Source organism: Heterocephalus glaber, unplaced genomic scaffold, assembly GCF_053883595.1.
Source record: "Heterocephalus glaber isolate CG9 unplaced genomic scaffold, H.glaber_assembly_v1.0 deba00001452, whole genome shotgun sequence".
Taxonomy (NCBI): domain Eukaryota; kingdom Metazoa; phylum Chordata; class Mammalia; order Rodentia; family Bathyergidae; genus Heterocephalus; species Heterocephalus glaber.
In genome coordinates, this window is record NW_028258302.1 from 24,576,396 (window position 1) to 24,590,443 (window position 14,048).

The 14,048-nt window shown below is 48.3% G+C and overlaps 1 protein-coding gene across 6 annotated transcripts in view; it reads right to left on the reverse strand.

Annotated features, from left to right (window-relative positions):
• The window catches only part of Fhad1 (forkhead associated phosphopeptide binding domain 1), a 162,386-nt gene that overhangs the window by 40,981 nt on the left and 107,357 nt on the right, over nt 1–14,048 (reverse strand). For all 6 annotated transcript variants that reach the window (XR_015452701.1, XM_087215112.1, XM_087215111.1 and 3 more), the window contains 6 exons: nt 12,678–12,830; nt 9,845–9,940; nt 9,502–9,609; nt 6,463–6,570; nt 5,767–5,874; nt 639–812 (listed from right to left, as the gene is read on the reverse strand). Coding sequence is in view for 5 of the 6 variants with exons in the window: in XM_087215112.1 (XP_087071238.1) it covers nt 639–812; nt 5,767–5,874; nt 6,463–6,570; nt 9,502–9,609; nt 9,845–9,940; nt 12,678–12,830 (747 nt within the window). In the remaining variant the exon portion in view is untranslated. The remainder of the gene's footprint in view (nt 1–638; nt 813–5,766; nt 5,875–6,462; nt 6,571–9,501; nt 9,610–9,844; nt 9,941–12,677; nt 12,831–14,048) is intronic.

Below are 14,048 nucleotides of genomic sequence, written 5' to 3' on the forward strand. Positions count from 1 at the left end.
TTCTATTTTCTTTATTTTACCATCCCTGAATCCTTTATCACCATCAGCAATGACTTTGTTTCTCCATATTTCTCCCACACTAGAATGTCAACTGCATGGTGGCAGGGACATGCCTCTCATTGACTGCTATGTGCATAGCATTCAGACCTAGATGTTTGATCAGTAGTACAAATGAATGAATGAATCATTTATAAGGAAAAAGCAAATGGATTTGTATTTCTTAAAAACAAAAATTCCCAGTGACCCTCAAGTGGACAATCAGCCCCTTTCAATGTGGAGTAGTCACTGGACACCAAATCCCTGGGCTCCTGAGCCTGTGAGTCCCCTGCAAGGCCCTATAGAATGCCTTGGGAAAAGGCAGCATGGCCCAGGACCTTGCATGCTAAGCCAGTGGTTCTCAGCAGGGGTGATTCTGCCTCTGAGGGACTTTTGGCAAAGCCTGAGGACATTTCCAGTCATCTCCCCTGGGGCAGGACCACTGGCACCTGGGGAGTATCCACCAGGGAAGCTGCCCGCCACCCTGCAGTGCACAGGAAAAGTCCCCCTGCCCAGGAGGCTGCCATAGAGTTGGCTTGGTCCACGCTGCATGACCCTGGAACACAGGGGAGAACCCTCCATCCTGGAAGGCACTGACTTACCATTTTTGTCTTGGCGGTCTCCAGCTCTGCTAACGTTTCATTTAATTTCAGGGCGAGGTTCTCTGCCTTCTGACTTTCTGCCGTCCTCATGTGCTGAGTCTCCTCCACCCGGGTCATTGCGTCATTTAATTTATTATTTAAATCATCCTCTCTCTGCCCTTTTAATTCGATCTCCTGGACAAACAACAAACAAATTAACAAATTAACACCCAGGATTAAATATGTACCCTTGCCTACTTGTCCCCCTTCCTTCAGGGAGGGGGAAACTGCATTTCCTCCATCCCTTCTGAGGATGTCTGGAAGGTTCCAATGAGTACAGAACTCTTGTTAATTCAGCCTTGCTGTCTCCTTGTGATTTCTGGTCTCTGTAACCCGGGGCTCACTGAGCATGTTTTATTTCTCTTTTATGAGATGGCCTTTTAAATAATGGAGGAGAGCTCTCACGGCCCTCTCTCAATCTGCTCTCCAGGACAAAGGTGCTGACTTCCTTCACCCTTCACTTGTGGCCTGCCCCGGGGACACTCTGCTTCCCTGCCTGTGACATCATTTAATCTGATTTCCGACATAGTACCAGGCACTCTCAGGCTGTTGGTGGCAGTGTGAATAGGTACGACATTCAGGATGGTCCTTTATGTACCTTGAGTCTGAAATGTTCACATCCTGGGACTCAGCAGTTCCATGTTTGAGAATTCATCTTAAGATGTAAAGCCTGAAGCCCAAGCGTCCTTTATACCCATGGAAAGTGAGAAACAGCCACAGGGTCAGGAGAATAAATTGGGGTCCACATAACAACACAGCAAAGATCCAGGCCATCAGTCAAGGGCAGGGTGTGGAAGACTTCCATGACCAGGAGACATCTGAAAATGTATCACGTGTGCAGCTTCTAAGCAGAACGTACAGGACCATGGCGCAAATCACTCCCTCTAATAAACCCATGTGCGTCACTGTCGACGACAGTGCCCAGCACAGAGGCACTCTGAGGAAGGATTATAGTGTCACTGGTGACGACGCTGCTCTGTGGAACTGTGGGCTTTACGTTCTTCAGGGTGATTTTCTGTACTTTTCAAATGTTCTACAATGATGGGACTCATCTCGCTCTCAGGAAAGGAAACTGATACTTTTTTGAAAAAATAAAGTACAAACATCATCTTCGTCATGCGGGCTCCCCCGGGTCCTCTTGTCCTTTCTGTGCCACTGCGGAGCTCCACCTGCTTTCTGAGGTCCCAACATGGCTCTCACTGTTGACACACTCCAGAGCACACATCTCAGGAGGTGCTCCTGGGGTCCCTGCTGCTCAGACACCCTAGGTGGCCCAGAGGATGACCTGCCACAAATGAGCTGCCCTGTTGGGGCAGAACCCGGCGATGGCTCCCTGGGTCCTCCATGGCTTCCCAGGGGGGACACCAAGGCCCCCCATCCCACCACAGGTCTGAATTCCCTTTTCCTTCTCCTCTCTTTTTCCTATTTTGCCTCTATAGATGAAATCAACCTTTCCATGGGACACAAATAAGCTACTCTATGTCTGAGTGTTTGTTTTGTTGTATATTTGTAATTTCAAATTTGTTAGATGTGCTTACTATATAAATTCAACCAGGAGGGTCTAGAGTTCACGCCCTAAATGGAGATATAAAATTAGAACTTAATGATGGTATTTAGAGTCTCATACCAACCTGTATCGTATAATTTTTCTTATTTTCTAAAAAACATTTTATGTATAGTGATTTAAAAATTCTAATTCAGAGAAACAAGTTATTGCAAAGGATAACAACTTACTTTAAATATCAAAATACAGGGCTGGGGATTTAGCTCAGTGGTGCTGTCACCTACCTTGCAAGTGCAAGGTCCTGAGTTCAATCCCCAGTACAAAAAACAAACAACAAAGAAAATCAACATATACTTCAAACAAAGATGGCCAGATATGGGAATGGAATAAAAGAACATGTTTCAAAATGAAATTATTTTTGATCTCTACGTATTGAATTATTTTATATATAAAGTTTTGGTAAATATTCATTTTGGATGGTAGAAAATACTTTTCAAATATGTTTAGTAACATAAAATACTCAGCAATCTCATTTTAAAAAATTCTGTGTTTTGTCGGAGACTTACTCAAAATTTCAGAAAATTCAAATTCTATTTATTTTGTTTCCAATTTAAATATTCTTTTAATTTGAAACATTTTTACTGCAAATTAACAAATTATAATTATATATATTTGGGGAGAGAAAAATAATGCTGATTTATGAATGCAAGGTAGAACAATTAAATCAGGCCAATTAACATATTTGTTGCCTTGAGAACTTATTTTTTGTTGTAGGAATACTTGAAATGTAATTTTAGTCATTTTGAAATGTACAATACATGAGTATTTATCATATTTACCATACTCTGCGCAGATCTAAGAAAAACCCAAACCCAACTCCTTCCTCTATGAGGTTTTATACCTTTTAACCATCACTTCCCCACCCACTTAACCCTAGCCTCTGTAGCCAGGATTCATTCTCCTTTTCTGTGAATTCAATTGTTTTAGATCCCACATAAAGGGACAACAGTCAGTCCTTGTCTTTCTGTGCCTGGCTTATTTCACTTAGCCTCATGTTTTCCAATTCCATCCATGTATCACAAGTGGCAGGATTTCTTTCTTTTTTAGGGCTGAATAGTATTCCCAGCTTGTAGATATACCACATCTTCTTTATCTGTGCAGCTACTGATGGCCACTAAAGCTGATTACATACCCTGGGCATTGTGGACAGTGCTACAGTGAATATGGGGCTGCAGACATCTCTTCGACAAACTCATTTTAAATCTTTCCAGTAAATACTCAGAAGTGAAATTGCTGGGTGATCTGGCAATAATAGTATTTTTAGTTTTCTCAGGAAGCTCCATATAGTTTTCCACAGTGGCTGTACTAATTTACATTCTCATCAACAGTATGCAAAGGTCCCTTGTCACCATATCCTTGTCAACTTGAATTCTCTCTCTGAAAACAGCCACTCTGACAAGTGTAGGGTCAGAGCTCACTATGAATTTGCATTTCCCTAATGACTGGTGATGCTGAACATTTTTTATATATCTGTCAACCATTTGTTCATCCTCTTTTGAAAAATGTGTATTCAGGTCCCCCTTCATTTTCTCTTTTCTTTTCTTTTTTGAGACAGGGTCTCGTTAAGCAGCCCAGGCTGGCCTTGAACTCACAATGATCCTCCTGCCTCAGCCCACCAAGTGCTGGGATTATAGGTATCCGCCACCACGCCCGGCTGTCCCATCGTTTTCTTCCACCCCCCCCCCCCGCCCCATCCACTTTCTAATTGGATTATTTGTTTTTTTTCCTGTGGAGTTGAGTTCCTTATATATAGTTGAGTTCCATATATATATAATCAGATATGGCTTGCAAATGTTTCTCTCCCAATCCATGGCTGTTTCTTTATTTTATTCATTGTTTCTTTTGTTGTACAGAGACTTTTAATTTTGATGAAATATCATTGGTCTATTTTTGCTTGTGTTGTCTGTACTTTTAGAGTCAAATATAAAAAGTCACTGAACTGACCAAAGTCATGCAGTTTTTCCTTTGACCTTGTATTTCCTTGGTCTTCCCTGGTGATCAGTGAATCCCTAGGTCCTGGTCTTCCTGGTCTGGCTTGATGTCACCAGCTTGCTCTGAGGTTGCCACAGGCCCTGCCCTCTGATGTCCCTGTTGTTCTTACGACTGGGTGAGGGTCCCACTTGCTGCATTCCAGGGTCTTCTGTGTGTTGACCTCTAGCAGAGTTCTCTCTGGGGCCAGTACCAACACTGGTCACGTGCCCATGAGCATTTCTGTCTGTGAGTTACACAACCCATTGGGCTTTCCCTTGCTCATCCTGTAGCTGCTTGAATAAAACTGGACTCATTCAATGATCTCACGATACACCTTTTATTTTTATTTTTTGGCATTAGTCTCATTCCTGACCTGATTTATTTCCTAGCTTGCCTACTTTGAATTCTAAAATTTCTCCTTTTCTCCTGTCCTTTGCTGATCCATTCTGTGGAAACTGCAGTTCATCACAAGGAAAGAAAGATGTCAGGGAATAGATGCTGCCTGGGCTCTGGTCCAGCCAGCTCTGAGCCTGGGTCTTGCATGACTGTGCTGAGCACTGCTTTCCCTGACACGCGCAGTGAGTCATGCCCTGCTGACAGCACTGCCTGGGGGCTGCCGTGTCATCACATGTGCGCGTGTCTGGTCTCCACGTGCCTCCTGGGCTGGCACTGAGCAATGCACCTAGCACCACCGGACAGCTCATTAAACAAGCATATTCATGGTCCTGACTCTGGATGAGGCCAGGAGGGCATTTAAATTCAGTTCCCTAGAGGTGCTACTGTGTGCGAGCTGTCTTTGAAGAAAATGTTCCAAGACAGGCATCAAGAAACTTAGGGATCCTTTTCAGTCTCAATTGGCCTGGAAAATCCTTTCCAATCGTATTTTCTCCATTTCAATTTAACCCACAATTGCCAGGTTGTGTGTTTGTGGACTGGTTTGACTTTGAGATGTGAGTCACTGGTGTGTATGTGTGCATGTGCGTGTGTCCTTTGCACACCTAACTGGGACCCAGGAGGAATGAGCAATGCCTATTGCTGGTGAGGTCCTGGTTGAGCACCACCTCTGCACCACAGCCCCTGCTCCTGCCAGTAGTTCTCGGTAACTGCATCTCAGTTTTGAAGGTGACCATCAGCAGGACAAGTCCTGACAGGAAACGGACATGGAAGTGACCAGACGACCAAGTGTCCACACCTTGACATCTCCTTTACCCCAGCCCGCCCCTGTCTTACCCACATGAAGCTGAAGTACAGGAGAAGGATGAAGACTAAGGATTCCAGGACCAAGGAGTCCTACGTTTGGGTCCAGCCCTTCCACTTCTGAGCCCTGAGCTCATAAGAACCCTATGAGCAGCTGACACATGGCGCCGTGCTCACTACGCATGCGTTCCTTCCCTGTGTTCCGTGTGTATACTGGTGGACACACATGCATCACCTGCATTGAGTGTGGGGACCCCAAGGCACAGCCAGAGAGGGGCAGAGGGAAGATTTGAACACTGACTTCCTGGCTCCAGGGCCCATGCTGGGCTCTCATCCTTTCCCCTCTGTGACTCATACCTCTCTCTGCTTGGTCAAGCGGTTCTCCAGGTCTTGTACCCGCCGCCTCTCCTTGTCTAAGGCCTCCTTCGCCTTGTGCCGCTCGTAGGTGATGCTGTTCTCAGAGATCTGCAAGTCAAGGGCAGGGGCCTGGTGTCCACTGAGGAGGGGATATTGCTGCCAGGGTGAGTGGTCCAGGCAACCAGTGGGACAGGGCCACTGGACAGGACAGCCAGGGAGAGAGTTGGAGCTGGGCACAGTGGGGGCGGGAGCCAGGGTGCCAGATCTGTGCCTGAAAGAGAGTGATTCTCTGTGCAGGGTGTCCGGCTGGTGTTAGGAAATGACCGGCCGATGAGGCACAGGTCACGTTACTGGGCACTGAGCCACCAACTAAACCGGCATGTGTTGGCACCAAGACCGGTCCTCGCCGGAAAGCACCTGGCTGGCGGGAGTTGGGGTAAGAGAAACAACACAGGGACACACTTCCTGTCCCAGCAGGCCCGGTGCCCGTGGCTTTGCAGGAGGACACAGGCAGTCTCTTCAGCATCCAGAGGTGCTGCTCTAAGTAGTGACATTAACCGGAGGGGCTGGGGCTGTGCATTCTCATTTTACAGACAAGGACACTGACGGCTGGCAGGTTTGGTCACCTGCTCGGTCATCTGCCCACCTGGCCACCTCACTCTCGGTCACCTTCCAGAGGGATCTGGCTGCTCGTACCTCCTTCTGCTGGGTCAGGTGGTTCTCCAGATCCTGTGCTCTCCTCCTCTCTGCCTCTAGCACTTCCTCCGCTTTCCTCTTCTCGTGCGCCATGCTGCTCTCCCAGACCTGAAAGTCAGCAAGTGTCCCTTGGTGCTTCCACCCAGGGCAGAGCTGCCAACACTGATGCTAGACACTGTGCCAGCAGCCATAATGTCGGGTGGCCCTGCCACACTCAACTCCCACTGTGACCTATCGGGAATGCTGCTAGTGGCCCCATTTTATAGATGAGAAAACCAAGCAACAGGGGATGGCGAGGACCTAGGGTTTGTATTTCTAGCCTGAAGCCGCTCACAAAGGCTCTGGGCAGGGACCAACAGTGCCCGGCTTCCTGCTACCAGAACAGACCTCTCTGATGGGAGAAGCCTCATTAATAATGGAATTCCCCATTATGGAGACAAATCTTCAAGGGAGAATTGGGTTTCCAGAGGAGGCCCAAGGGCTGTGTGAAGGAGCAGAGCATCCTGAGGATGCGGCAGGGCATAGAGAGAACGGCTTCCTGTAGGTCCCCACCCAATCGTTTCATCTAGGAGTTACCTGCTGACAAGCCTTCAGCTAGAGGGCTGATGAAAAGCCACAAAAGATATAAACTGCTGCCCTGCCCATTTCTAGCCATCCCAAGAAGGGGCTCTCAATATTCAAATGGGTGTCTTTCAAACACCAGCTTGACTGCCCGGTATTTGGAACTTGGAACCTGATTTCTATTATAATCCGGACTGAGGGCCTCAGAGTAGCCCAGTGAAAGCATTTAATCCACAATAAGGCTGAGATATTGTGTATTTTGGTTTTAAAAGCTCTACTGCTCTACTGTCCCAGCCCCAGCCCCCAACAAAGCAGATGAGCAGTGACAGCGACAGCGTGAGAAAGTTGTATGTGTTTTACAGTGGGAGATGGGTTTCAGGGTGTGGGCTCTCCTGTGAACTGTGGGAGAGACTTTGAGGCACCTCCCAGTGATGACTCCTGGCCAGGCTACAGGGAGGTGTCCTGCTGGGAAGAGAGACTGGCACGCCTCCTCTGCCCACATCACCCCAGAACCTGAACTGTGACCCAGTGGTTCTGTGGTCCTGAGAGAGTCACCTGGTGAAGTGGTGGGAGGTCTAAGAAGAGGGAAAATCAAGTCACACTTGTGGCTGAATGAGGCCCATGCCACCCACATGACAAACTGCAGTGGTTCTGCCAGGAGTGGGCTAATGTCTTTGCAGATCTGGAGCAGCCTGGGCACAGCCCCCCTCTGCAACAAAGCTCCAGTCTTCTCCTGAGGTTCCCCATGACCTCAGACTCTCTAAGTCCAAGGGCCTTCCCAGCCCAGGCTGGGGACCTCTGGGTGGCTTTGACTTAGTGACTCCTTAGAGGTCTCCTCCCCCTCACCTGTCCAGAGACATAACTCAGGGGCAAGTCCTGGTGACAGCGTCTACAGAGGGCTGTGGGGCACAGCTGCAAAGGTCCCCTCCCCTGATCGTCCTTCCGGGGTCTCCTGCTTTCTCTCCCCTGCTGGGTGGGGCGAAGGCTTTGAGAAATGAGGGTATAGAGGGAGCAAGGCCTACACAGAGGGAGAGGCAGATGTGGTGTCGTCTATATCGCACGTAGATTTCTGGGTCAAACACAACCACCCTCCAAGAAGGCAGGTACTGCTACCGCTGAGTCACCCAGGAGGTATCCCAGGCAGGATTTGAACTCCTATCTTATATGACTTCAAGGGTGTCCTCCTTTGTGCTACCCCAGGATTGAGGGATCAGTGAAGGCACTGAGTGCAAAAGGGCCAGGGATCTGAGGGTGACCACAAGCTGAACTTGAATCAACAACATAACAGCTTTCCCTGAAGCTAGTTTGGTCACATTAACAGAAGCACATTCACCAAGGGAGGTCGGAGAGTCTTCCCTAGCCTCCGTGGGTAGAGAACAGTGTTTGGTTCTGGTACCACACTTCAGGAAGAAACTAAATGATAAATCCCAGATAGATACAGACAGTGAATTGGGCTGTGTTTGATGCGACAGGGACTGCTGAGGACTGCAGCGAACTGCTGCTACTTTGCTCAGCCCCAGTCCACTTTGCCAAGTGGAAATGCAGGCCAGATTTTCAGACTTTTGAGAGATGATGGAAATCTGGGTTTTTAAAAAACCTCTTATGAATTTAAAATCAAACATTCTGGGGACAAACCTAACATATCTACAGCCCCCTTCTCCTAGTCTGTGGCTCTGGGGATCAGAGCTGGTGTGTGGAGCTTGTCAGGAGAAGTGGGGGTCTGGGGCTGGGGATCGTTGGAGCAGATTCCGGTCCTGGGATCATGAGGAGGAGGAAGTTGATTTGGCCTGCAGGAGCCTGGGGTGGCTGGGCTGATCCCCAGCGAGGGAGAGAGACTTTGACTCAACCCCACCTAAAGGCGAGCCTCCTGACACCCTGGGGACCCAAAGCCAGAGCAGCTGCTCTGGGCTGGGAGGGCTTCTTGGATGTGGGGCTGAAGACCCGGTGCTTTTGGGGTGCGGTTGGAGGACTGCCCAGCGGAAGTCTTGGACTCTGTCACTCCCCATTCCTGCACTTTGGAACCCATGTCTCCCATCTTGACTGTCTCCCAAACCCCAACTCAGAGTGGATTTTACACTGTCCACAACTTTCCCCCACTGGTTGTCACGGCTACAACTCCAGGCTCTCCCGAGTCCCCCATGCATCTCAAAGCAGCTGAGTGTGGCCCAGCACTAGTGGTCCCAGGACGGTGCCACCACACTCTACCCCACCCCAGGCCTAAGCTTTGGAAATGATGTCCAGCCAGGCGTGATGGCCAGTGCCTGAAATCCCAGCTGTCTGGGAAGCTGAGGCGGGAGGATTGCAAGTTTGAGCCCAGCCTGGGAAACTTAGTGACTTAGTGAGACCCTGTCTCTGAATAAAAAAAAAAAGGGCTGGGGATGTAGTTCAATGCGAAGGCCCTGGGTTCAGTCACTAAGAAGGAACCGACTTCCACATGTCCACATAACCTTCAAGCAACCCCTCCTGAGCTCAATGTACCTCCTTCTGGTGGGTCAGGCGGTTCTCCAGCTCTCGGACCCTCCTCTGCGCCTCCTCTAAGGCCTCCTTGGCTCTGCCTTTCTCCTGAGCAATGTTGTCTTCCAAAGCCTGCAAGTCAGGGGCAGCTGTGAGTGTCCTGGTGACTGTGGCAGGAACCCGAGCTCTGCAGGCTGTGCAAGGTCCGCCCGTGGCCCTGGGTTCACCCCAGGGAGGCTGTGGGCAGAGGAGCCCCAGGGGGCATGGGGATGGGCTCTGGAGGAGCAGCCCCAGGTTAGAGCAGGGTTCAGCCTTTCCAGCAGGGGTCCAGCCCAGCATCCCTTCCCTAGTCCACACCCAAGGGCACCTCCTTCTGCTGGGCCAGGCACTCCTCCAGCTCACAGACCCTCTTCTTCTCCTCCTTGGCTTTGTTTCTCTCTTGGGCAATGCTGTCCTCCAAAGCCTGCAAGTCAAGGATTGTTGCTGAGTGCCCTGGTTGCCATGGCGGGGATGTGGACGCTGCCAGGCTGAGTGGCTCGTCCTGCACTGCTCACCACGCCCATGGGAGAATGTGGGCAGCAGAGCCCCGGATGGAGCCCTCCCCACCATGGGGCCCTGGGTAAGTGAGAACCTATGCACGGGAACCTCAATTTCCCAATCTGTACAATAGGACAGTACTAGTTGACCTGAGGAGTGGAGAGTAGGATGAACATGAGCTAGATGCTCTGAACAGTGACACCACCTATCCCAACTCTGCAGAGGAGGAAATGGGCTTAGAGAGATGAAGAAATTGGGGCTGGGGATTTAGCTCAGTGGTGCCGCTTGCCTTGTAAGAGAAATGAAGAAATCTGCCCCATGGACCAGGAGATCACACAATCAGGGAATTGAACCATGGCCCATTTGATTCTTAAGCCTGTATTCTAAACAGGCATTAGCAAATGATGATGGCCTATAGACCCACTCTGGTCCACTGTTTGTGTTTTATAAAGTTTTATTGGAACATTCCTTGTTCCTTGTGGTCTATGGCTGCTTTTGCACAATGCCAGAGTTGAGAAGTTATGACAGAGACTGTATGGCTGGCAAAACTGAAAATACTCTGTGGTTCTTTATGGAAAAAATTTGCCAATCTCTGATCTCTAAAGCATTAGGGTGAGGGTAAATCAATCAAGCATTGTTAACACTGCATAATAAAAGAAGGAATGACAGGTTTGTTCTACCATTGAAGCAAAGTCCTAAAATAAGCCAGGATTCCTGAGAGGGAGGCTGATGAGTGAGCTTGGACAGTGAATATTTAGAACAGGTAAGGCAAGAGGTGTCACAGGCCATGAGGAATATTCATTAAATACCTAGGGCACCCAGCACTGAAGTCTAAGAGTTCCTCTCAGATGAGCCCCAGGGCCAAGCTGTCAATGCAAGCTTCTCAAGAAGGGAGTTTAGGTCTAGAATGACCCCCTACAAACATGCATGTGCTTAGAGGCAGGTTTTTGGAAGGTGATTGGATCATGGGGTGCTACAGCTGACTTGGAGGAGGTGGGGCCTGTCTGGAGGCGGGTCATGGGACTATATAGCTCCCTTCCTGGTTCTCTGCTTCCTGGCCACCACATGAGCAGCTCGTCTCAGCTGCAGGCCCTTCTGTTATGTTATTTCTGCGTTTGAGCTGCCAACCACAGGCTGAAACTTCTGAAACTGAGCCAAAATACACCTCTCCTCCTTTGTGGCAGCTGGGTACTTTGGTCCCAGTGACAAGAAAGTGACTAAGACAAAGAGTTACCTAGAAGGGGACTGATACCACTTCTCCCCTCTGCTGGTGCTGGTACAATGAGGTTTATGTGTTTAAAGGGGGTTTGAAGCCAGCCCATAAAATACTTCCGGCCAGAAACATCATAATTTCACCCCAAGCGAAAGGCCCACGCTGGTGCCCAAAGGGGTGTTTCACATGGTGAGGCTCAAGTCCCATATCCCCAAAATGGAAAAATCAACGCCAAATTTAAAAATAAGGTATTTGGGGAGCTGATGCTAAAGGGAGAAGTGGTCTGAGATGAGGAGGAAGTAGTGGAGAGTGAAGAAGATTCTGAAGATCTCTAGGGCCTTTCTGGCTTCAGCTTCCTCTCTATGAAATGGTGCCCAGTTTTTCCCTCTATCTAGTTTGCTCTTCAAGATGTGCTGCTCTGACTTATGGCTATCATTAATATTATCTTTGTGGGGATGTCACACAGTTCTTCCTTTTCATCTTTTATTTCACAAAAAGCAGAAAGGCAGAGAAAGAGGCAAAGAGAGAAAAGAGAGGAGGAGAAGCAAGATGTTCTCAGGTGTCCGGATGTGAACTGGAGGATAGAAATAGAAGAGGTGGAGACCTGGAATGGCCTGGAGAGCAGGTGTAAGTGATGGAGGAGGATGGCCCTCCCTTCAATTGAATCCAGGCAGCCCAGGAAGGGCAAGGCTGAGTATTTTTAAAATCTCCTTAATGACAAAAGTGTAGCCAACATCATAAGCCACTGACCTAGGATGATGGTAATCAAGGAAGTAAAATGCATGGCAAGACCCTGAATATCAAAAAGGGCCAACTCCTTGGCCAGGATGAGAACAGGCTTAGGAAGTGCTGTTTTCCAGCCTTCTCTGGAGATTCTGACTTCACAGGTCTGGGCGGGGGCGGGGGGGGCAGCTTTGGGAAAGCCTTGCTCTAAGACTGCTCTAAGGCACAGTCCTGTCCCACTGCCACATGGGAGCCACTGGCCCCGTGGAGTCACATCTATGTTTCTACCCCATCCCACGCTGACTGCTTACACCTTAGCTTTTGAGAAGTGCTGCTGTCTGGTTCCTTCTAATTAGCCTGGTTTCTAGAAAGATGAGTACAGTTTGGGTACTTTTCTCTGATACCTATCCAGAGAAAGCAAAAGACTGAAATAATCCGAAATTTGGCGCACACTTAGAAACAGTCTGTCCCTTACAAACCAGGACTGGCAGTAATGAGTCCAATTTGTATAATCAACTACAATGTAGAAACAAAGTAGCATTTTCCCCAAATTCCAACTCTCCTGACTTTCCTAGTTGATTTTGCTGGGAATTTTGCTGTTTAATTAATATCGATCCACAGCACCAATCCAGGAGTTGCTCAGATTTCCTCAGCTAAGCACATGCCCCACAGAAAAGACCCTCTCATCAGTTTCCGGCTGTAGAGAAAATGGCAGTGACCACCTCACCTCCCTCTCTTCCATCAGCCTCTTGATCCTGACTTTCAGCTTCTCCTCTACCTCCAGCCTCTCCTTGTTCAGCTTCTCTTTCTCCGCCAGATGCTCCTTCAGTGTCTCCTGCAGCACAGCCTGTTGCATTTCCTTAGAACTGTTGATCTGGACCTAAATTGAGGAAAAAAGATGCTGAATCTGACGGGGACAGGACTAAGGAGTCTTTTCCTGTCACGGGTCTTGACAAATTATTTACCTTTCAGGGGACAAAGGTGTTTATAAGAGTTACTCGAAAACACAGACAAACTATCCTTAGCCTAATTACTGGTAGAGAAGTGGTAGAATTTTAAGACTTCAGACTCTGGATCAAGATAGAATATCAGCTCTCGTTACTTCTAAGATGCTTCTCCATTTAGAAAATGAGGTCAATCACAGTATCTACAACTTAGAGTTATGTGGATGAAATGCAAGAACAATGGAAAAGTCTTAGTGCTTAGTACCTAGAGATGCTCAGTAAATAGTTTCTATTTGCTGGACAAATGAGAAAAAACAGTGAGGTGGGAGTTCAGAAGTCTTGAGCTTTTGTTTTGATTCTTTTACCAATTAGCTGTGTGACAAACAAATAGTCACCAACCTCTTGGGACTTTGATGGCCATATCTGTAAAATGATGAGAATGGGCCAGAACAGGAGTTGACAAGCTACAGTCCACAGGCCAGATCTGGTCCACCGCCTGTTTTGTAAATAAAGTTTTATTGGAACAGAGCCATATCTATCTTCCCATTTAATTACCTGGTATCTAGGGCTGCCATTCCGTCTACCTAAGCAGGGTTAATAGGTTTAACTGAGACCATATGATCTGCAAAGGTATTTACTGTCAGCTCTTTGCAGAAGATGTTTGTTGAGCCCTGGACTCAGGTCTCTGGGGCTGATTGGAATGGTGGTCTCCCTTCTCTAGCCTCCTTCTTATCCATGTCTTTGCTTATGCAAATTACAGTGCCAACCCATAGGATTCTCAGGGCACCCAACTCAGCCATGTGACCTGGTTTGGCTAATAGGATATTAGTAGGCATAAGAGAAGCTGTGAATTGAAAAGTCCTGGATGATTGGTTCTGCTCTCTTTCCTCCCTTTGCAGTCTCCAGGAGAACACCCCCAGGCTGGCCTGTTGGGAGAATGAGAGACTTCAGGAGCAGAGCTGAGTTGCTTCAGAGGCCAACCTAGATCAACTAAGGCCAGCTAACACCCAGACGATGAGCAATCCCACCCAAGGTCAGCAGAGCCGCCTGGATGCTGAGCCCTGGCAGATGAATTGGAAATAGTAATTGTTGCTTCTTATACAGCGTTATTATGCCAACAGCTACCATAATGGCACAATCCCTAAGGATCATCC